The sequence below is a fragment of the Phycomyces blakesleeanus genome (genome assembly GCF_001638985.1).
Source record: "Phycomyces blakesleeanus NRRL 1555(-) unplaced genomic scaffold PHYBLscaffold_3, whole genome shotgun sequence".
Taxonomy (NCBI): domain Eukaryota; kingdom Fungi; phylum Mucoromycota; class Mucoromycetes; order Mucorales; family Phycomycetaceae; genus Phycomyces; species Phycomyces blakesleeanus.
The window spans coordinates 583,175-600,410 of record NW_017265136.1 but is presented as its reverse complement, the minus strand read 5'-3'; the positions used below and the strand labels follow the sequence as shown (position 1 = coordinate 600,410).

Below are 17,236 nucleotides of genomic sequence, written 5' to 3'. Positions count from 1 at the left end.
CTTTCAGCCTGACCTGCCAGGCTGTCCGTAAGGTTTCCCCTTTATTAAATGTAAATAGCTTTTTTATACTGTAGTCTGAGGTAAAAGGATAAACTAGAAGTACGTTAAAACGTCCTTTATTAGAACCTTAAATTTACGGTGTATTGACCATTGGCTCTAAAAAAAGAAGAAGAAGCATTTAGAAGCATCTACATATCTTATTTAGCTTATAGTAAATAATATATAAAATACAGGCAAGAAACAATAATAAAAATCTACTTCAATCTTGATCTTGATTTACTCTTTTTACACTCACAAACCAACTCAACACCTGTCAACAAATAAAGCACAAATAAAGACTATCAAGATACAATCTCAGTCAAGCTTCTTTGTCGAGGCACATTTGAAAGCTTGTTTTTTATTGAAAAGAGAAAAACCCAACTGAAATTATCAACTGAAGCTGCCAAAGATCTCAGCTGACTTTGATTAACTGCCAATGGGATCATCAAAAGGTTCTAGGCAATAGGCACCATAAACTACAAGTCTGTGGGAAGTGATAAGAACATCATCATTTAAGAACCCCACAAGGAGTTTAACTTGGGTGTTGTTAAAAACAACTACTCACGTTTACACTTCGTTCTCCCTCTTTCTTAAATTTACCACTCCGAGGAGAGACAGTCGCCAACCACTATGCCCACTGTCTCGATAGTCCAATTCCGTGAGCACCTGTAATCAATTATCCACTCGGGGAGTACCTCAGCTGTACGCGTATGCAATAATACAATACAATTCAATTATTATTATATATAAGGGAGGGAGAGAGGGAGAGGGAGAAAGAGAGAAAGCTCAGCTTCAGATAATGTAACCACTGAGGATACATTTATACTTTTTAAAGACACCCAGGAACTTTATATATTACAAGCCATGACAATAGATCAAGAATTCATTGGATCATTGCCAAGATTACCTAAGCTAATCGTTTTCGATCTTGATTATACAATCTGGCCTCAATGGTATGTTGATCAGAGTTAGCAATCTTAAACTTGATCTGATTTTCTCTCCCTCTTTACTTGAACACATAGGATTGACTATACTTATGGTAGGAGCAATATTGGATTTATAAAAACAATAATTACCATGCCAACACAATATATATAAATATATTTAGGTCCTCCGTATACCTATATTGAATCAAAGAACGCTCTTATAAACAGGTAAATCACACACACACACATATATATATATATAATAATCTAACACTAAATATCATTAGTTATAAGGAGCGACTTGAGCTATACCCGGATTTCACCGCCATTGTTGCTCTTATTCACTCTTTTCCTGATACTAAAATGGCGGTTGCCTCCCGTACATCTACACCAGACTGGTACATAATAGATAGGGAGATAAAGAGAAATACTGGTTGTTTTTTCTTATGCTGGTGATATCTTTATTTTTATTTTTTAGGGCAAAGCTAGCACTTGAGACATTTGTTATCCCTGAAATGGATAATATGCCATTATACGATGCATTTTCTTATCTCGAGATTTTTCCAGCCAGAAAACTCGAGCATTTTGCTGCAATAAGTGAAGCTTCTGGGATTGACTGTAAAGACATGTTATTCTTTGATGACGAGTCGCGTAACAGAGAAGTAACTCGTCTTGGTGTGCATTTTGTACTATTAAGTCAGCGCGATGGCATAACTTGGCCTACCTTTAAAAAAGGCTTGAAAGAATTTGCCAAAAAATCATAGATAGATTATATACATGTATATGTATATATGAGAGTATATATCTTTCTATAGATATACAGTTTTCTAATATATCGATAGAAAATTCGATGATCACCTGTTCAAGATCCATGTGTATTTTTCTTAAAGAAAAACAAATATATATTTATGACTGTTCACTCTTGTTCTACTTAATTATTCTTGGTGCTGTTGTGATAGGGAGTGTAAATGATCCTAAACATTATTCTGACAATCAAAAAGGACGAGGTCAATTTCAGATCTTGCAAGATACTTTACAAGCAAATAAAAACCTAAAAGGTTTAATCGATGGTATGTACTCAGGCTATACTACGATTAATATTTGATAATTTGAGAATAACAAATGTATATATACGAATAGAATATACTTCTTTGGACGCTTGTAACTTTTGAGAGGAAACTAAATCCAACGAAATAAATAGCTTAAAAGTATACAATACTTTGGATAATTCCTCAAGATTTAATACGCTGTGTAATAGCCTTCAAAGTAAGAGCTATATATATATATAAAGCGCTTGAACTTATTACTGTATTTCAAGTCGACTTTTTTTTACAACCATTGTTTTACACACTCTGAATGAAAATGCTGATTTTGTGTAGATACTTGTGATAAGCTAGAGAAATTTATCAAGCAGTTATTGCTCAGTATACATTCAACTCCTGGCTTAACCAATAAAAAAATATCAAACGAGAATATATTGTTATTGGTCAGTCGATTATCTTTTTTTTCTCACTTTTATATACATTATATTAATAGTAATAATGATCATATAAAGTGGTAGATAAATTCAATTTATGTTTTATTCTGGTAAAAAAAACTATCTTAGGTTTACATAAGCCATTTGAATACAAAGCTTGATCTGGAAAAAGAAAAGGCAGTGCAGAACGAAAGAGAAAGCAAAATTGTTAAAGAACGACTTGATGAGGAAAAATCAAAATATTTGCGTATTTTGGACAGGTTTAAGCTTTATAAAGGACTGGAGAGTCAGGTAAGGTTTGATAGTTGTTTTTTCTCTTTCGCAACTAAAGGTTATAATTTTGCCTTGCTCTGAAAGAAAGAAAGAAAGAAACAATGAGTAGTAATTTAAATAATTATTGTTCCTTTGATTAGAATCTTGTGGATAATTTTACTGAAAAAGATAAACTGGATAGACTGAATAATATACGATCACTGGAAGCTGAATTACTCTTAGTTCATGGGATAGAGGACGCATCTATGAATCTTGCTGAAGAGTATATACACAGAATGAATGTCCTTAAAGATCGTTTGAATTCCCTGAAATCTCAAAACGAAAAACTCAGGTGTGAGCTTAACGATTCCAAGCGACAACTAAATAACCACATCCGGTTTAAAACCTTTCAAAATCAGCCTGGCAATATTACGAGGTGTAGTTCAGAATCCGGTATTGTATTCAATCAAGAAAGCGAGAAAGATCCAGGGTCCTTATCTTTGGTGGATACGAGCAAATCAGATAGTAATGCGGACAGCAACGCCACTGCAAGTCGTCAGCATAGATGCAAGAATAAAAGCAAAAACGTCTTCTTTACTAGTATTCATAGTACAAAAAAGAATAGTTTATTAACCAGAGACTTGGTATCATTTTTTTAAAATAGATAAACGAATCCATAAATGGGATCCTTTCAAGTCAACTCCTTGTCCTGTCCAAGAAAATTGGCAAACTTGTTGACCGGCAACCTAAATTTGTGCCTGAAATGAAACCATTGATAAATTATCAAGATGATCTTGGCGATCTTGGTGACCTTGGTATGATTATTGATACATTTTATACTATGTTTTCCCCTGGATAAAAATTTCATTTATATTCTAAACATTGACGCAAATAAAGAAGTCTTGACATCGTAGCATTCTCTCCAAGAAAATGATTTCTCTAACTAACAAAGCATATATTTCTTGTTGTGCAAAGATGCTAATAAGAAAAATTAATAAGTGTTACGATTGCAAAGTATAATTTGTTTGTATGAATGTGTGTGAATATTGTAAGATTTCTAAAAAAGTAAATAATTCATTAATTGTGTACTATTCTCTACGTTTCTTTATTTACTTTCTTTGATATTCCCACCATATTCAGCCTATACCCTTTGTGAGCTGGATATATATATATATATATATATGGTGGCGAAAGATAAGACTTTTTATTTATTTATTTTTGATAGGGAATTAAAGTAGTGTGATACATGAGGTTGTTTTGTACTCAAAGATGTATTAAATTTTCAACAAGAATAAATGTGTGGCTATACAAATATTATTTATGGTTGGGTTTGTGTTTCTCAGGTGATATGATTCTTCAAATCTCCTCTTACATTCTTTTGGATACTGCTGTTGCTGTTGTTGCTGCTGTTGCTGCTGTTGTTGTTGTTACTACTATCTCTACTAAGAAAACAATAATCCTTACAAGGTTGTTCAATATTCCCTTGCTTATTTATTATCTCTAGTGCCTGTAAAAGATGTCGTTCAAACTCAGAATAATGTGGGGTATTGTAGAAAAAGTATCTAGTTATTTGTTTTTTTTTAATAAGACTTTCCAAATGGAATTCACAACACTTGAAAGGGCCGAATATTGTACATATTTGTACATTTACATATTTGTACCCTTTATCACTTGTTTAAGTATTTATCTTGGCTGACAGATTTCCAAACCATACATGAAAATACTATTGGCTAATCACTAAAACTATAATACATTAAATTTGATTTTTTTTTGTTCTTCTTCTTCTCAAATATTATGAATATTAATATTAAATCTTCTCATTCTCATTCTCATTTCTGTAAAATTACTTGTTTGAATACCAGATATCCGGAGCAAAACATGAATATCACGATGATAAGCATTTGGTTTCATCGGTCAGTCAATCGTTCTCTTTCTCTTTTTTTTTTCTTGTGGAAAATTAAGAGTATTTGTAGGTTAGAGTCGCACAATATAAAAAGTATAACAACCACCAATCAGATGCTCCATTTGTTGCATTGGGGTTTCCACCTTATCTGGAATTACTCAAAACAAATACTTTAAGAACAGCATCTGTCAATGTTTCTACAAAGAAGAAAGTTTATAGTATAAATAAAAAATAAAAATAAAAATAAAGAAAAACAGACTAAAAAAATACACAGAAATGAATGAGACAGGGGGGGGGGGGGGGGGTAAAGAAGGGAAAAGATAAAAGACATTGAAAGAAAGAGGAAAGAAAAATAAGTGCAAGTGATTTTGGTATAATAATAATAAATTGTGTGTGATTTGTGTGTGTGATTTGTGTGATTTGTGTGATGTGTGTGATGTGTGTGTGATTGTGTGATTTTTGGAAATGTAAAGAGCGTAAATAAAAAAAAAGTTGAGAAATAAACAAGATAAGAGAGGTAGTAAATAAATGACCTCTTGCTTGGTGGTGAGAATGAGCCGTTTGTAAATAAAGAGAGAGAGTGGGGGGCCTGGCATATGTATATATGGATATAATTATAATAAGCAATGAAGGGTATCATAGAGTGAGGTTGTGTTGAGTATGTTCAGTCATAAAGCGTGGTTGGTTGGGCGAAATTGCGCTGTAGTTGTATTTATAGTTGTATTCGTGGTTGGAGTGGTGTGTAATTCTGGTGAGATTTGCTTGCTTGCTTATTCATTTTTTTTACTGTTTTGTTAATACCATTTTGGCTGTTCTGGCTCTTGGCTCATTCTTAAACTAGACTGTCTGGAAGACGAACGGATAGGATTTCTTTGCAATGGAAAAGTAAAGCCAGGTGGCTTTGTTTGATGAGATGGAGTCATCACGGGTGGAGAAGAGTTTCGCGACAGAGATTTTTCCATAGGCGTTCTTTTCGTTGCCTCGGATTGAGAAAGGAAAAAGGCAGGTCGTAGGGCGGGTGAAGATTGGTGTTTGTTCTTTATGAGTTGGTGCTTAGGTGTCACTAGAGGCTCATCCACGCGTCTTAAAGGCCGACCACTCATCATGTTCGTCATTGGCGTGTTCTTTATTCCCCCTGGAGGAGACCAGGGTCTATAGTTTTGTGCAGGTAATTTTTGCACTATAGAGTGTGTTAGCCAAAAACTCATTCCTTCTATTTCACTTCACTATTTTGTACTTGCCACTTATTTCTTTTTCATCCTCTGAATCATCAGAGTAATCAATATCATCAATTTCGTCAATTTCGTCAGCTTCTTCTTCGTCGCTGCTGTCATTATAATCGGTCAAAACGCGTCCGGGAGTGTATTCTTGAAGAACTGCTGCCTGGGCTCCCTCGATAAGGTTCTGAAGAATGGAACATACGCGCTGGAATGATAGGTCATTGATAACCTCTTCCTCGGTTAAACCTTCTGCAGGAGCAACCGACCCTTCTGGTGTGATGATCGAAGCCTCAGATGACCCTGCGAGTATCTTGTTTCATGCACAAATAAAGCACAGACGTCAGCCACGCATATTAACTAACAAGACGCACATCCCCCCTCTTTCTCTCTTTCTTTAAATTGAATTTTACCTGTTTGTCTGTCTCCGTTTCTGAGACAGGTGACAGTGGCCACTCAATCCTGCTGTGAACGCCATTTATAAGATTTGCAGAACTTTGGGCAAATAATATCGTGCTTGGCGGTCTTTTTTTTTGTGCACATATATTTATACATATATATACATATATACATATATACATATATATATAAAGTATATTATAATAGCTTACCTATCCAGACGCTTCTGGAGCTCAGCAATATGAGCTTCCTGACGTTTTACTGTCGCCGCCAATGTTTGGTTTAACGTCAAGAGGGAGTTCTTTTCAATCTCAAGGTCTCCAATCTATCGACCAACACCCCCTTTTTCATTTAGTACCGCGTATTCCCCTTTATTAAATACTCCATTCTCCAAAGTAATAATAATACTACTACTTTGTACTAGCATTACTAGTATTATCATTACCTTTCGGTTGACCCTGGCATCGTCATCCTTGAAAAAGGTTTCTGTTGACCCCTTGGAAACAAATTCACCTCTGCCGTTCATAATCGTGCCATGTTTAATCTTTGCGACGACTTGTGTGGGGAGTTCGTTGTCGCTTTGACTCTCATAATCACTCTGACTCTCGTCCTCACTAATATCATCTTCATCACTTTCAGTCTCGGACTCGGTCTCATCGTCAGTTATGCCGTCAATACTGTCGAGGTCGAGGTCGGAAGTATCGTCGGCAGTTACGAACGTTGACTTTGAGAGAGTAGAGTTACTTCTTGCTCTCTGTACTAGACGCTGAGGAAATATCGAGCTCATAAAGCTGGGTGTGGGCGAAGGTGGGCGAGCGGATTGCCAGCTTGGTTGGCTGTGTTGCCCAAGCATAGAGAATCCAGACGCAAAACTTGCGGGGTTGAATATAGTGGGTGGAATACGATTAGCTGATGAGATGGTCGAGTGGGCTGTGGATAATACGGATGCGTTTGAATAAGATTGGGATTGGTCGCCATTGCATTGAGATGTAGACCGTCTGGCGAACATCGACGGGCGAATGATATTGACTGCCTTTGGGGGCGTTTGTTCTCTGGCGAGCATAGTGGCTTATCTATTTATACGGACGAATTACCAAGGGAAAACCTGCCTTGGAGTTCGTGAAGAGAGGGGTGGAAGAAAGAGCTTAAAACAAGGTTTTTTTTTGTCATGTTTTTTTTTATTATTTCAACCATTTTTTTTTTACACTCCTCTACATTCCTTCTTTCCCTTGCTTGGATTCACTTCCGCCGTGTCACTCACACGTTCACTGGCTCTTTTTAATTTTCATATTTATTTATTTATTTATTTATTTTTTGGTCTCATTTACGACGCTTTTCACGAGGGGCAGACGATTGGCCGGCAGTACTGGAAGACCGTTTCTTTGTTGACGTACAGATGGTTAGTTTTTTGCGAATTGTGAATTGTGATTAAAGCAAGACTTACTCTGTTGGCTCCATCGCGGTTGACCACGGCTGGCGTTCCGTCACGGCTCCGCTGCGTCTTCATCTTGTGCTCCATTTCCATTTTGTCAACCACCTTTTTGAGCTCAAACATATTCAGAATGGAATTCTGCAGCTGCTCGAACTTGTGGCACACCTGGGCAGTTGGCATCACGGGTCGCGCACCTTTGAAAGTGAAAAGGACATTTTGAGTCAATCAATCAATCATGCGAGTATCAAAGCTTTGTATAGGCTCCGCTCCCTCCTCCGACTTACCAATCGCCAGTTCTTCCATCACCTTGAGAACCTTTTGTTGCATTGTAGGCTTAACGGTTGGTAGCTTCTGGCTACGCACGTACACTCCAGGGGTGAGCTTCTCCTTCTTTTCCGGAACGATTTCTGTCGTACAAGATTAGCACACATATACAAAATTTATTTTAAAGAAAAAAGCACGTTTACAAATGAAATCCGAAATAAATAAATAAAATAAATTTACCTTCAACTATTGATGCATTTGAGGCTCTGCGTCCCTTCTTGTGCGAATGAGCTTCTTCGGGTACACTCTTCTTCTTCTTCTGGACATCATTTAGGCCTTTTTTTATATTTTGCTTGACATCATTCGTATCACCAACCTTTACATCCGACCCACTCGCCGCACTAGCTGTCCCACCCGTAATACCAATACCCCCTGGTGTGGATCCTAAGCTACCTCCATTCAAAGCGCTGTGGGTTGTAGGTGTTCCTGGTGTAGATGGTACCTGTTGTAACTGCTCCAATTGAAGCATGTTCAACAATCCCTCGCGCTCCTTCCCGAGGCGCGCCTCATTCAGCTCAATACGGCGTGCCTCCACCAACAATGCCTCTTCTTCATCCATCTGTTCCTTGGTTCGATTGGAAAGAATAATTAATGCCTGTTTACGCTCTACTTCTTTAGACTTGTCGAACGAATATTGTTGAATCAGAGTCTGCCGGTCGGTATTATTATCCAGGGCAGGCCGTTCCTTGAACAGTTTGCGGGATACACTGTAATATCTATCCTTGAGATCCTGATAGATTTTTGGTTTGGTTTGGTTTGGTTTTTGTGGTTTTGGGTAATTAAATATAATATAACAATATAATATAATATAATATAAGCACATGTTTATCAATCCAAGAAATACAGCAACAATCATAATACATTTTGTGTAATGTTTTATACGCAAACACAAACACGTACAAAGATATACACACAGAGATACACGCACGCGCACACACATATATATATGTAAATATTACTATTTATTATTTTTATTTAAAGGGAGGGTTTATTGTACTGTATTCGTACTGTATTTGTACTGTTTTTGTATTAATTGTCTAGCTATTTTATCTATTTAGTTCTTATATTACCTCCATTGTCCTTGGTTTAGGCAAATCATATCGATCTTCAATAATTGGAAACCGTAGATCATATTGCCGGCATAGACTAAATAGGTATTCTGTTTCCTCCTTGGTCCACTCGGGATCTAATTGTGGCATGTTCATCAATCCACATACATACACAGAAAGAGAAAGCCAAATCTGTTTTATTTTTTTTTCCTTTACCATAAACCACGCCACTTACACTACCAAACCACCCCACTCCACCGCACCACCACATCATCCGTATATTCTATTCTATTCTATTTACTCTATTTTATCCGTTTCTTACCTGTAAGATACCGATCGTATTCCTCATCCGTAAATTCCACTACGTCAATCACTTTATTAAACTTGGCAAATCCATAATCTGCACACAGAAACACAAAAGAGACACAGAATATATATACATATATATATATATATGTGTGTGTGTTTTTTTCATTAAAACGAATTAGCTTGCAGAAACACAATACATTTTTATCATTTTTAAATTGCCTTCATTGGTCGCATCGCTCGCTTTGACCCAGTGTTGCAATATCAGATCTCCTGCCCTTGCAGGATTGGCAAATGGCTGTAATACCCTGTTTTTTTTTTAAGAAATAAAGAAATAACCACAACCACAACCACAACCACAACCATAAAATAAATAGAAATATTTAGACACAAATATATTTAATTTATAGTATATTCATTTTTTTTTTTAAAAAAAAAATTGTACGTACCATGGAACTGCCTTTTTCTTGACATTATATTTGGCCTTGTAAGTCGGTTGAACAAATGCAACTGGCGGTGCTCCTCCAATAAGAGAATAAAGCTCACGACTAAATCCCTCTAGTTTATTTATATATATATAGAATTGTTAATATCAAAAAATAAAATATAATATAATATAAAATATAAAATAAAACAAAAGAAAAAATTACTCCATCAAAAGAGGAACATGAAAAGGAAAAACAAAAGAAACGGATTCATTTACCTGGTCTCTTTTCTGTTGATTGTTTGAATCTTCGTACTGTAGTCTCATTGGTTTTTCCAAGCTGTAGAATGTCACGAATGTCTGATCCACTCATCTTAATCTTTAATCTTTTTTTTAAAAAAAAAGAGAGTCTCTCACATTTCGAGATCAATACTTTTTTATTTTTTTTGTGGGTCTTCTGCACTTTACGAATGTGATGTCACGAAATAATACTATATATAGACCTTTTCTCTTATACAGCCACATATTACACTAACAAAACATATATAGTAATATCTGAAATAAGGCAATCCAAAAAAGGAGAATAGGAAGTAAAAAAAAAGAGAGAACAAAAGACAGGCAGACTAAGCAAAGAAAGTAAATGAAAGAAAATGAGACATTAGAAAGTGTGTGTGTGTATATGCATATATATTTTATTTATTAGACAAAATTAGTTGAAATGGATCCACCTACACCAAAAGACTTTTTATATCATCTAACCCAAGGAAATTACCAGGCCGCACTCGACCTAGCCAATGAACTCAACCTAGATAAAGACATTGTCTACAAATCTCAATGGGACAATCTTGACAAAAAAGTCATTTCATCCAAAGATATTCAACTACTCGAAGCCGTTCAAGACGATGCCTGGGTTATTGCTCAATGCCTAGAAACAATTGCAAACCCGTGGCAAATCGAACTTCAGATTCTCAACTTGGGAAACACGCGCGCTCAAGAAAGAACCCAACCGATTATTTCAGATTGGGAATTCAATCCGGATGAAACCGTGATCACCGACCAAGACAAGGTTTGGTTACGCTCTCGACTTTATTTCTTAAGGTATCTGGACAGGCTGTCGACATTTGTAAAGATCTGGTCAAACAGCCCCGAGACCCAAAAGACAAACTCTTTTGCAGAAAGCTATGGACAATTCCGCGACTGCAATCTCATTGCACAGGCTATTGACTACGCCAGAACAGAAAATAATATTGGTCTTGATGCCATATTTATGCACCACGGCCAAGAAGTCTTGCCCCAGCGTCTCTTTATTCTCTCTCAGATTCCAGAAACTGCTGATCCAAGTCGCTTCGATTTGCCTCACGTTTCAGTCGACCATGAAGATCGTTGGATAGAAGAACCTTGGAGACCAGAAAAAGATCCTGTCGAATCAGAGGCCTTTTCGAATATTGATCAGCTAGTTCCGGACCATATCAATTATCTCTCTCGATTGCAACAAAGTATCCAGTCCACCGAGTATCCAACATCTGCAAAAGTCATTGCCCAATGGTACAAAGATCGTGCTCACGCCATGGATAGCGTTGGCCTGTCTAGCCAAGCCTTGGAGCTTATTCGATATGCACAAGTCATGGGTGTGTCTAGTTTAGAAGATACGGCAAATGACTATGAGTGGTTGTGCAAGTATGTTTATTCTTCGCAAACACTCACGCAAAACGAAGATCAAATCATCACACTTGACCAATTCAAACGCATGGGGTCTTTTGAGATTCTCGAAGGCCTGCTGAGTGACACGAACACTAACCGCATTGTGGATGACATGAAACGCATGGTACTCCCATGGCTAGAGGTCTGCCGAAAGAGACAATCAATCGACACTACCGACACCAAAGACAACGACTATGAAGAGGAAGACGATGAACGCCCCGAGTTCCTGCTGTATCGCTGGCTTCTAGATGAATCTACAGAACATCTTTCATGGTGTTGTCAAGTATTTGAATACTCTAAACCATCCTTACCAGTCGAGGAACGGATCATCAAAGACGAGATCGATCTTTCACGGCTTGTCCTGGCTGTGGTATACTCAAGCGATGGTAGTATGGAATACCTGGTCCGTATTTTCGAATGCTTGCCAATATTTGAAACCGAAGACACCGATCCTGTGGAACCTGTCAATATGGCCTCGCTTTTACCTTTGGCAGGAACACCTCTCGGTTTATTTACTGCGCTTCAATCGGTTGGACGGAATGAATTGACACCCATTATGGATCTGCTCCAAACTCATCTTATGGCTGCCGAAGTCTTGGCTCGTTACCACGCCACAGTCCCATTACGTTGGTATCTGTCTGACCAAACAGCAGAGACACAGCGTCAGCTGTGTATTCGCATGGCATCACAGGCAGCAGGTGGTGTTGAATCAGGGGGTGCTCAATTTGACAGAGACGACGATTGGCGCGAATTATTGGATGATATGCTTCGTCTGTATGAAGATGGCAATGGAATATTTGGAAAGCTTGCTCCGGTCGAGATCATGGAGATCTTTTATAGCTCACTACTACGATGTGGTCGTAAGTGTGTAAAACAACACTTTTCTTCTTCTTCTTCTTCTTTTGATATTTATTTAAGGAAACGTTTAAACCCTCAAGAATTGGTCAGTAATGCATATATATATATGTGTGTGTGTGTGTATGATTGCGTGTGAAAATGCTTTTGATGATATGTAGGGTTCAGGTTAGCGAACGAACTGATGCTTGGCTCTACTGTTGGGAGAATCATGGATATAAACAAGGCTGAGAAACTTGTGATTGATGCTGAGCGAGAATTCTTTGATAATGCAACTACTGGAAACATGTATGCAGGCAATATGAAGATGGCATTAGACTGGTACGTCCAAAAAAAACGAACAAACAAACAAACAGAAAAATATTTTGAGCTCTCTTTACATGATGTGAACATGAACATTGACTATTAACATTGATAATGACATAGCTTAAAGGTGCTCCCTGCTACCTCTGAAATCAAGAAAGAAATCGACCTGATAGAGGCAACTCACGCACTAACTTCCGAGTACCGCATTGCAGATCGATCTGGGAACGTTTTGATGCCTATACAAATTCGCCAGGCATCTAATCGACTGGATCTGATCTCAAAACTTATCAACACTCGTCAAGGAATATACCGACAGCATGAGGATGTTTTGAAGCTTACTCACAAACTAGGCTACCAAAACGACACGCTTGCTCAAGTCAAGGTACTTTCAATGCTGGCTGGAGCAGCCTTGGTTGATGAAGAGTACGAGACTTCGTTCAAACTATGCCAGGCTACAGTCGAAAAAGCCCAACTGGACCTTCCACAGAAACCAAAATCGTACAAAGATGAGATGAAGCAGGCTGCTTGGCAAATCTGCTTCAACTTTGGCAAAATGGATGCTTACTGCGACTACAACCGACGAATGGATGCGTTGGCGATGGCACTTGTGTTGAGTCCGGTCGAGTACGTGCATGATGTACTGATTGTCTGGAGAAAACTAGAGCAGGAACGTGCAGCTAGTGGCTTACCTGTGGATGATCCAATGTCGTTGGATATGAGCCGCTATGATGCACAGGCTCAGGAAAGCTATGGCTGGAATGGATTGTTGCAGAACACCAAGAAACATCAGTGGAGTTTGGGTGATCTATTGAAGGGTAGTGTACATCATGATGATTCAAGCTCAGGGAACGACAAGGGTATAAATGGAGTGCGAAAGCGAGACCAGTTACGAAACATGGTTGGAGGTTGGCTTTTTTAAAATACATACATATAAGCTCATATATACATATATACATATATCTACGTGATGTAATGAAAGACAATTATCAAGAGCTTGTGTATGTGTGTATGTACACTTGCAAAAAGTAATATACCACGAATATAACTACATGCTATGGTAGAGGAGACCTTAGTAAAGCAACATACCTGATATTTTTGCCTTGAGAGTCTTGGGCAAGAAGATTTGGACCTTCAGAACTGAAAAGTGTATATATATATTGAAGTTTTCTTTTTCTCTATTGGGGTATTAGAAAATAAAATGGTCAAAAATTGAGGCAAAGATGTAGTAGAGAGGATACTACTATTTTTGTGTAGAAATTTGGAATAGTGGATAGTTTCAACAATTAATGGAAATTTTTATTTTCAATTTCAATATTTTAAAAATAAAAGCAATACTTCGTGGAGAAGTTCAATAGCACTTTTGGTGAAATTAAAAAATAGTATTTTGTAAAACAAAAACAAAAAAGCGAAAAAAAACGTTAGTATTACTATTGATCGTAGGCTCCGTGTCTTAATATGCGATTCTTTAAACGTCCTTTTGTTCACTAAAGGCTATACTTATAGAGTTAATATTATCGACCATTATTTTCCACTTTATATAATAGAAAATAAAATACCTTTATAATTCAAAAAGAGGGAATTCAAGAAACTTATAAATTCCTTGAATTTAAATTTTTATACTTTTGAGTTTCATATGTAGAAATAATTGTTTTAGAATAATTTATAAAGATTAAAGCTTATAAGAAGAGAAAAAAAGTCTATAAGACTATTGAACTCTCCATCTCGAAAGAGAATTGAAATTAATAATAGCTTATGGCATATGTTTTCTATATTTCGCGCAATATGGTAAAACGGCCAAAATATGAGAAAATATCCCGAATTTTGTCAATACTATAGATTAAATCATATTATTCCCTCTCATAGTAAATAGTATTTGGTACAGAAAAGATGATATGATCTAGTCACACAAGCAAATGTTTGAGTAGAGTGATAGTGCATGTCAGTCGAATGGTACTTTTGCAAAGCATACAAAGCTTTAAAAAAATGCTCTTTTAGTAATGAGATCGGTTATTTATCTATATATTAAAATTAAGAAAAAATCGGTTAAAGTAAAGCTAGCTTGGCATTTATACCTAAGACGAAACGTCTTTAAAGACAATGAAAGACATAAAGTAACAGTTAAAATTGTTCAAAAAGAAACTTAAACAAGCTATCAAGGTTGGAGCTTGGAAAAATCGTATATGATCAGTGAAGATACCAAAAGTGTAGGAAATGCCGAGATTTCTGAACAAATTGAATATATCAATATCACTTTCAATTACAATCGTAGTAGTTTTAATGCGAAATTGAACAAAACAATAAAAGTCTTTTGGAAAGCCAAAAAAAGGCCTAAAAAGGACCACGAAAGAGCAAAGAAAAACTCCACAGCAATTATCTTGTTCTATTCAAGCAGCTTGTTGGGTGATTCTTAGTAATTGCTGAAAAGTAATATATATATATATATATATAATTGCATATAACATATATAGTAGGTATAAGAATTTATCTTTATTAGAAGAAATATTAACTTTAGTAATTAATCTTACCACCAAAAATATATATATATATAAAATAAAATCAAATTAAATTAAATAAATATGTATAAATATGGGAAAGTAGCGACAATTCCGATAATGCTTTTGGAATCACCGCTTATTTTCCATAGTGTAAATTAGCGGACTAAGTTTTGTAATTAATTAGAGCTGTCTTTTTCGTTGTAAAAGGGATAATCAGTGTATCCAACACTGCCTTGAGTATAGAAAGTAGAGCGATCGTAAGGGTTAAGGGGCAAGTTATTTTTGAGACGGTAAACTAAATCAGGGTTGGAAATGAATGAACGACCGAAACCAACCAAGGTGTTCTCGTATTTCTCTGCGGTCTCAAATGCTCGCTTTACATCTGTAGTATATCCTCCGGCAGTTATAATAGGTCCCTTCCATGCTTTACGGAAAGGTTCGATAGAATCTGTCTCCTTATCTGTGGGCTGCTTAGGATCGCCAGCTGGGATGAGATAGTCATCGCGAGGTTCGATAAAGTGGATATAAGCAAGATCGGGATGGTTCTCTTGTAGCTTGTCCATAAGATAACCCCAGGTCTGATAAGGTGTGTCGTCAATCATATCCTGGTATTCAGTCCAAGGTGAGAAACGGATACCGGTACGGTCTTCTCCGATAGCCTTGGAAACAGCAGCAGTAATCTCCAAAGCAAAACGACCACGGTTTTCAATAGACCCGCCATATTTGTCGGTGCGGGTGTTACTGGACGCGTTAATAAATTGGTCAATAAGATATCCATTAGCGCCATGAATTTCGACGCCGTCAAATCCAGCGCTAATTGCGTTCTTTGAAGCCTGGGCGAACATATCTATAACTTCGTTGATCTCTTCTTGTTCGAGAGCATGAGGGACTTCATAATCAGCACCGGCCATGTTCTTGCCCTTAATAGCAATAGCAGATGCTGACACTGGAGGCTTTCCACCTGGCATGAGGGCCGATGATGTGGCGCGCCCGGGATGCCAGAGTTGGATATAGATAGAGCCGCCTTTGTTGTGTACAGCTTTAGTAATGTCTTGCCATCCTTCTATCTGTTGCTCGTTGTAGATTCCAGGAGTAAAAGGGTAACCACCAATGTTTCCAGAAACAGAAGCTCCTTCGGTGATAAGTAGACCTCCTTCAGTCGTGCGTTGATCATAGTATTTAGCCATAAGTGGGACTGGGACGTGTTCGGAACTGGCTCTGAGCCGAGTTTGGGGACAGTAGACTACACGGTGGGCTAAAAGAGATCTGCCAACCTTAATTGGAGAGAATAGCTTGGGTAACATGATTTTACGATAGGGATAAAATATTAAAATTAAATAAGAAAGAAAAGCAAAAGAAGCTTATTGTTTAAATACTAAAACACAGAAAAAAAAGGCTTTAAACTTTTTAGTAACTCAATTATGACAAGGAGTATATATATATAAATATTGGTGACTTTCCCTTAAATTGGGCTACTATAGAGTTCAAGCTCTGTACATGATACAGCCCCTTGTGTTCATAACAGTCGTTGTATTTACTCCAAGTTCTTCTCTGGTTTATCTGCACCTATCTTTTTTACTTGTTTACTAAGGTCTACAACCTAAAAATGATATGAGGTCTCTTAATATTGCAACATACAGTACGAAATATATGAGTAAGTTATTAGTAAGCAGTACATATATACAAAATGCTTTGTTTTCTGGCTTACAAAATATCCTCCAATGATATTGCCAGATACTCCTGTCTAATATATTATGTAACGACCTTTTTACTCTTTGATTGGTTGTGGTCAAGAAGGATTACGTGGCAGAGTAAATATATTTTTTTTTAAAAAAAAAAAACACAAAACTCAATTCAACTGCTGATTCAAATATTACACATGCTTTAAAATGGCTTAAAAACAGGGATATATTACGCATTGAATCAATATCCACAATAGCAACAACAAATAAAAAATAAATAAAGAAGTATGGCCTAAATATAGAATAGTTTTTTGCTGCTTCTGCTGTAAGTTTTTCAAAAGGTTCTTATGATCTTGTGCATAAATAGGTAGACACTACGGGAAAAGAGGGGTGTTTTTTGTAATTGTGACTTCATTTTTGGCCTATAATAATTAAAAAATCACCAAAAA

The 17,236-nt window shown here is 36.8% G+C and overlaps 5 protein-coding genes across 5 annotated transcripts; 2 read left to right on the top strand and 3 right to left on the bottom strand.

The window, feature by feature from the left end:
• Positions 1-903: 903 nt before the first annotated feature.
• PHYBLDRAFT_179518 (hypothetical protein) lies at positions 904-3,553 on the top strand (the record flags this gene model as incomplete). Its single annotated transcript, XM_018438160.1, has 8 exons — positions 904-992; positions 1,062-1,078; positions 1,148-1,193; positions 1,253-1,363; positions 1,444-1,627; positions 2,572-2,733; positions 2,856-3,281; positions 3,359-3,553. The coding sequence occupies 8 exons, from the start codon at positions 904-906 to the stop codon at positions 3,551-3,553; spliced, it is 1,230 nt and encodes a 409-aa protein (XP_018296358.1).
• Positions 3,554-5,233: 1,680 nt separating this feature from the next.
• Positions 5,234-7,276, bottom strand: PHYBLDRAFT_140415 (hypothetical protein; the record flags this gene model as incomplete). Its single annotated transcript, XM_018430396.1, has 6 exons — positions 5,234-5,297; positions 5,399-5,749; positions 5,835-6,127; positions 6,228-6,339; positions 6,426-6,538; positions 6,659-7,276. The coding sequence occupies 6 exons, from the start codon at positions 7,274-7,276 to the stop codon at positions 5,234-5,236; spliced, it is 1,551 nt and encodes a 516-aa protein (XP_018296357.1).
• Positions 7,277-7,549: 273 nt separating this feature from the next.
• On the bottom strand, positions 7,550-10,121 carry PHYBLDRAFT_24391 (Homeodomain-like DNA binding domain-containing transcription factor; the record flags this gene model as incomplete). The annotated part of the gene is made up of 7 exons (XM_018439841.1): positions 7,550-7,839; positions 7,930-8,052; positions 8,216-8,699; positions 9,040-9,155; positions 9,520-9,632; positions 9,774-9,882; positions 10,028-10,121. The coding sequence occupies 7 exons, from the start codon at positions 10,119-10,121 to the stop codon at positions 7,550-7,552; spliced, it is 1,329 nt and encodes a 442-aa protein (XP_018296356.1).
• A 306-nt stretch (positions 10,122-10,427) lies between these two features.
• On the top strand, positions 10,428-13,871 carry PHYBLDRAFT_179517 (hypothetical protein). The gene is made up of 3 exons (XM_018438159.1): positions 10,428-12,309; positions 12,466-12,625; positions 12,731-13,871. Exons 1-3 carry the CDS (start codon positions 10,467-10,469, stop codon positions 13,527-13,529), a joined length of 2,802 nt encoding a protein of 933 aa, XP_018296355.1. The 5' UTR covers positions 10,428-10,466; the 3' UTR covers positions 13,530-13,871.
• Positions 13,872-15,281: 1,410 nt separating this feature from the next.
• PHYBLDRAFT_24356 (hypothetical protein) lies at positions 15,282-16,409 on the bottom strand (the record flags this gene model as incomplete). The annotated part of the gene is made up of 1 exon (XM_018439839.1): positions 15,282-16,409. The coding sequence occupies one exon, from the start codon at positions 16,407-16,409 to the stop codon at positions 15,282-15,284; it is 1,128 nt and encodes a 375-aa protein (XP_018296354.1).
• Positions 16,410-17,236: the final 827 nt, after the last annotated feature.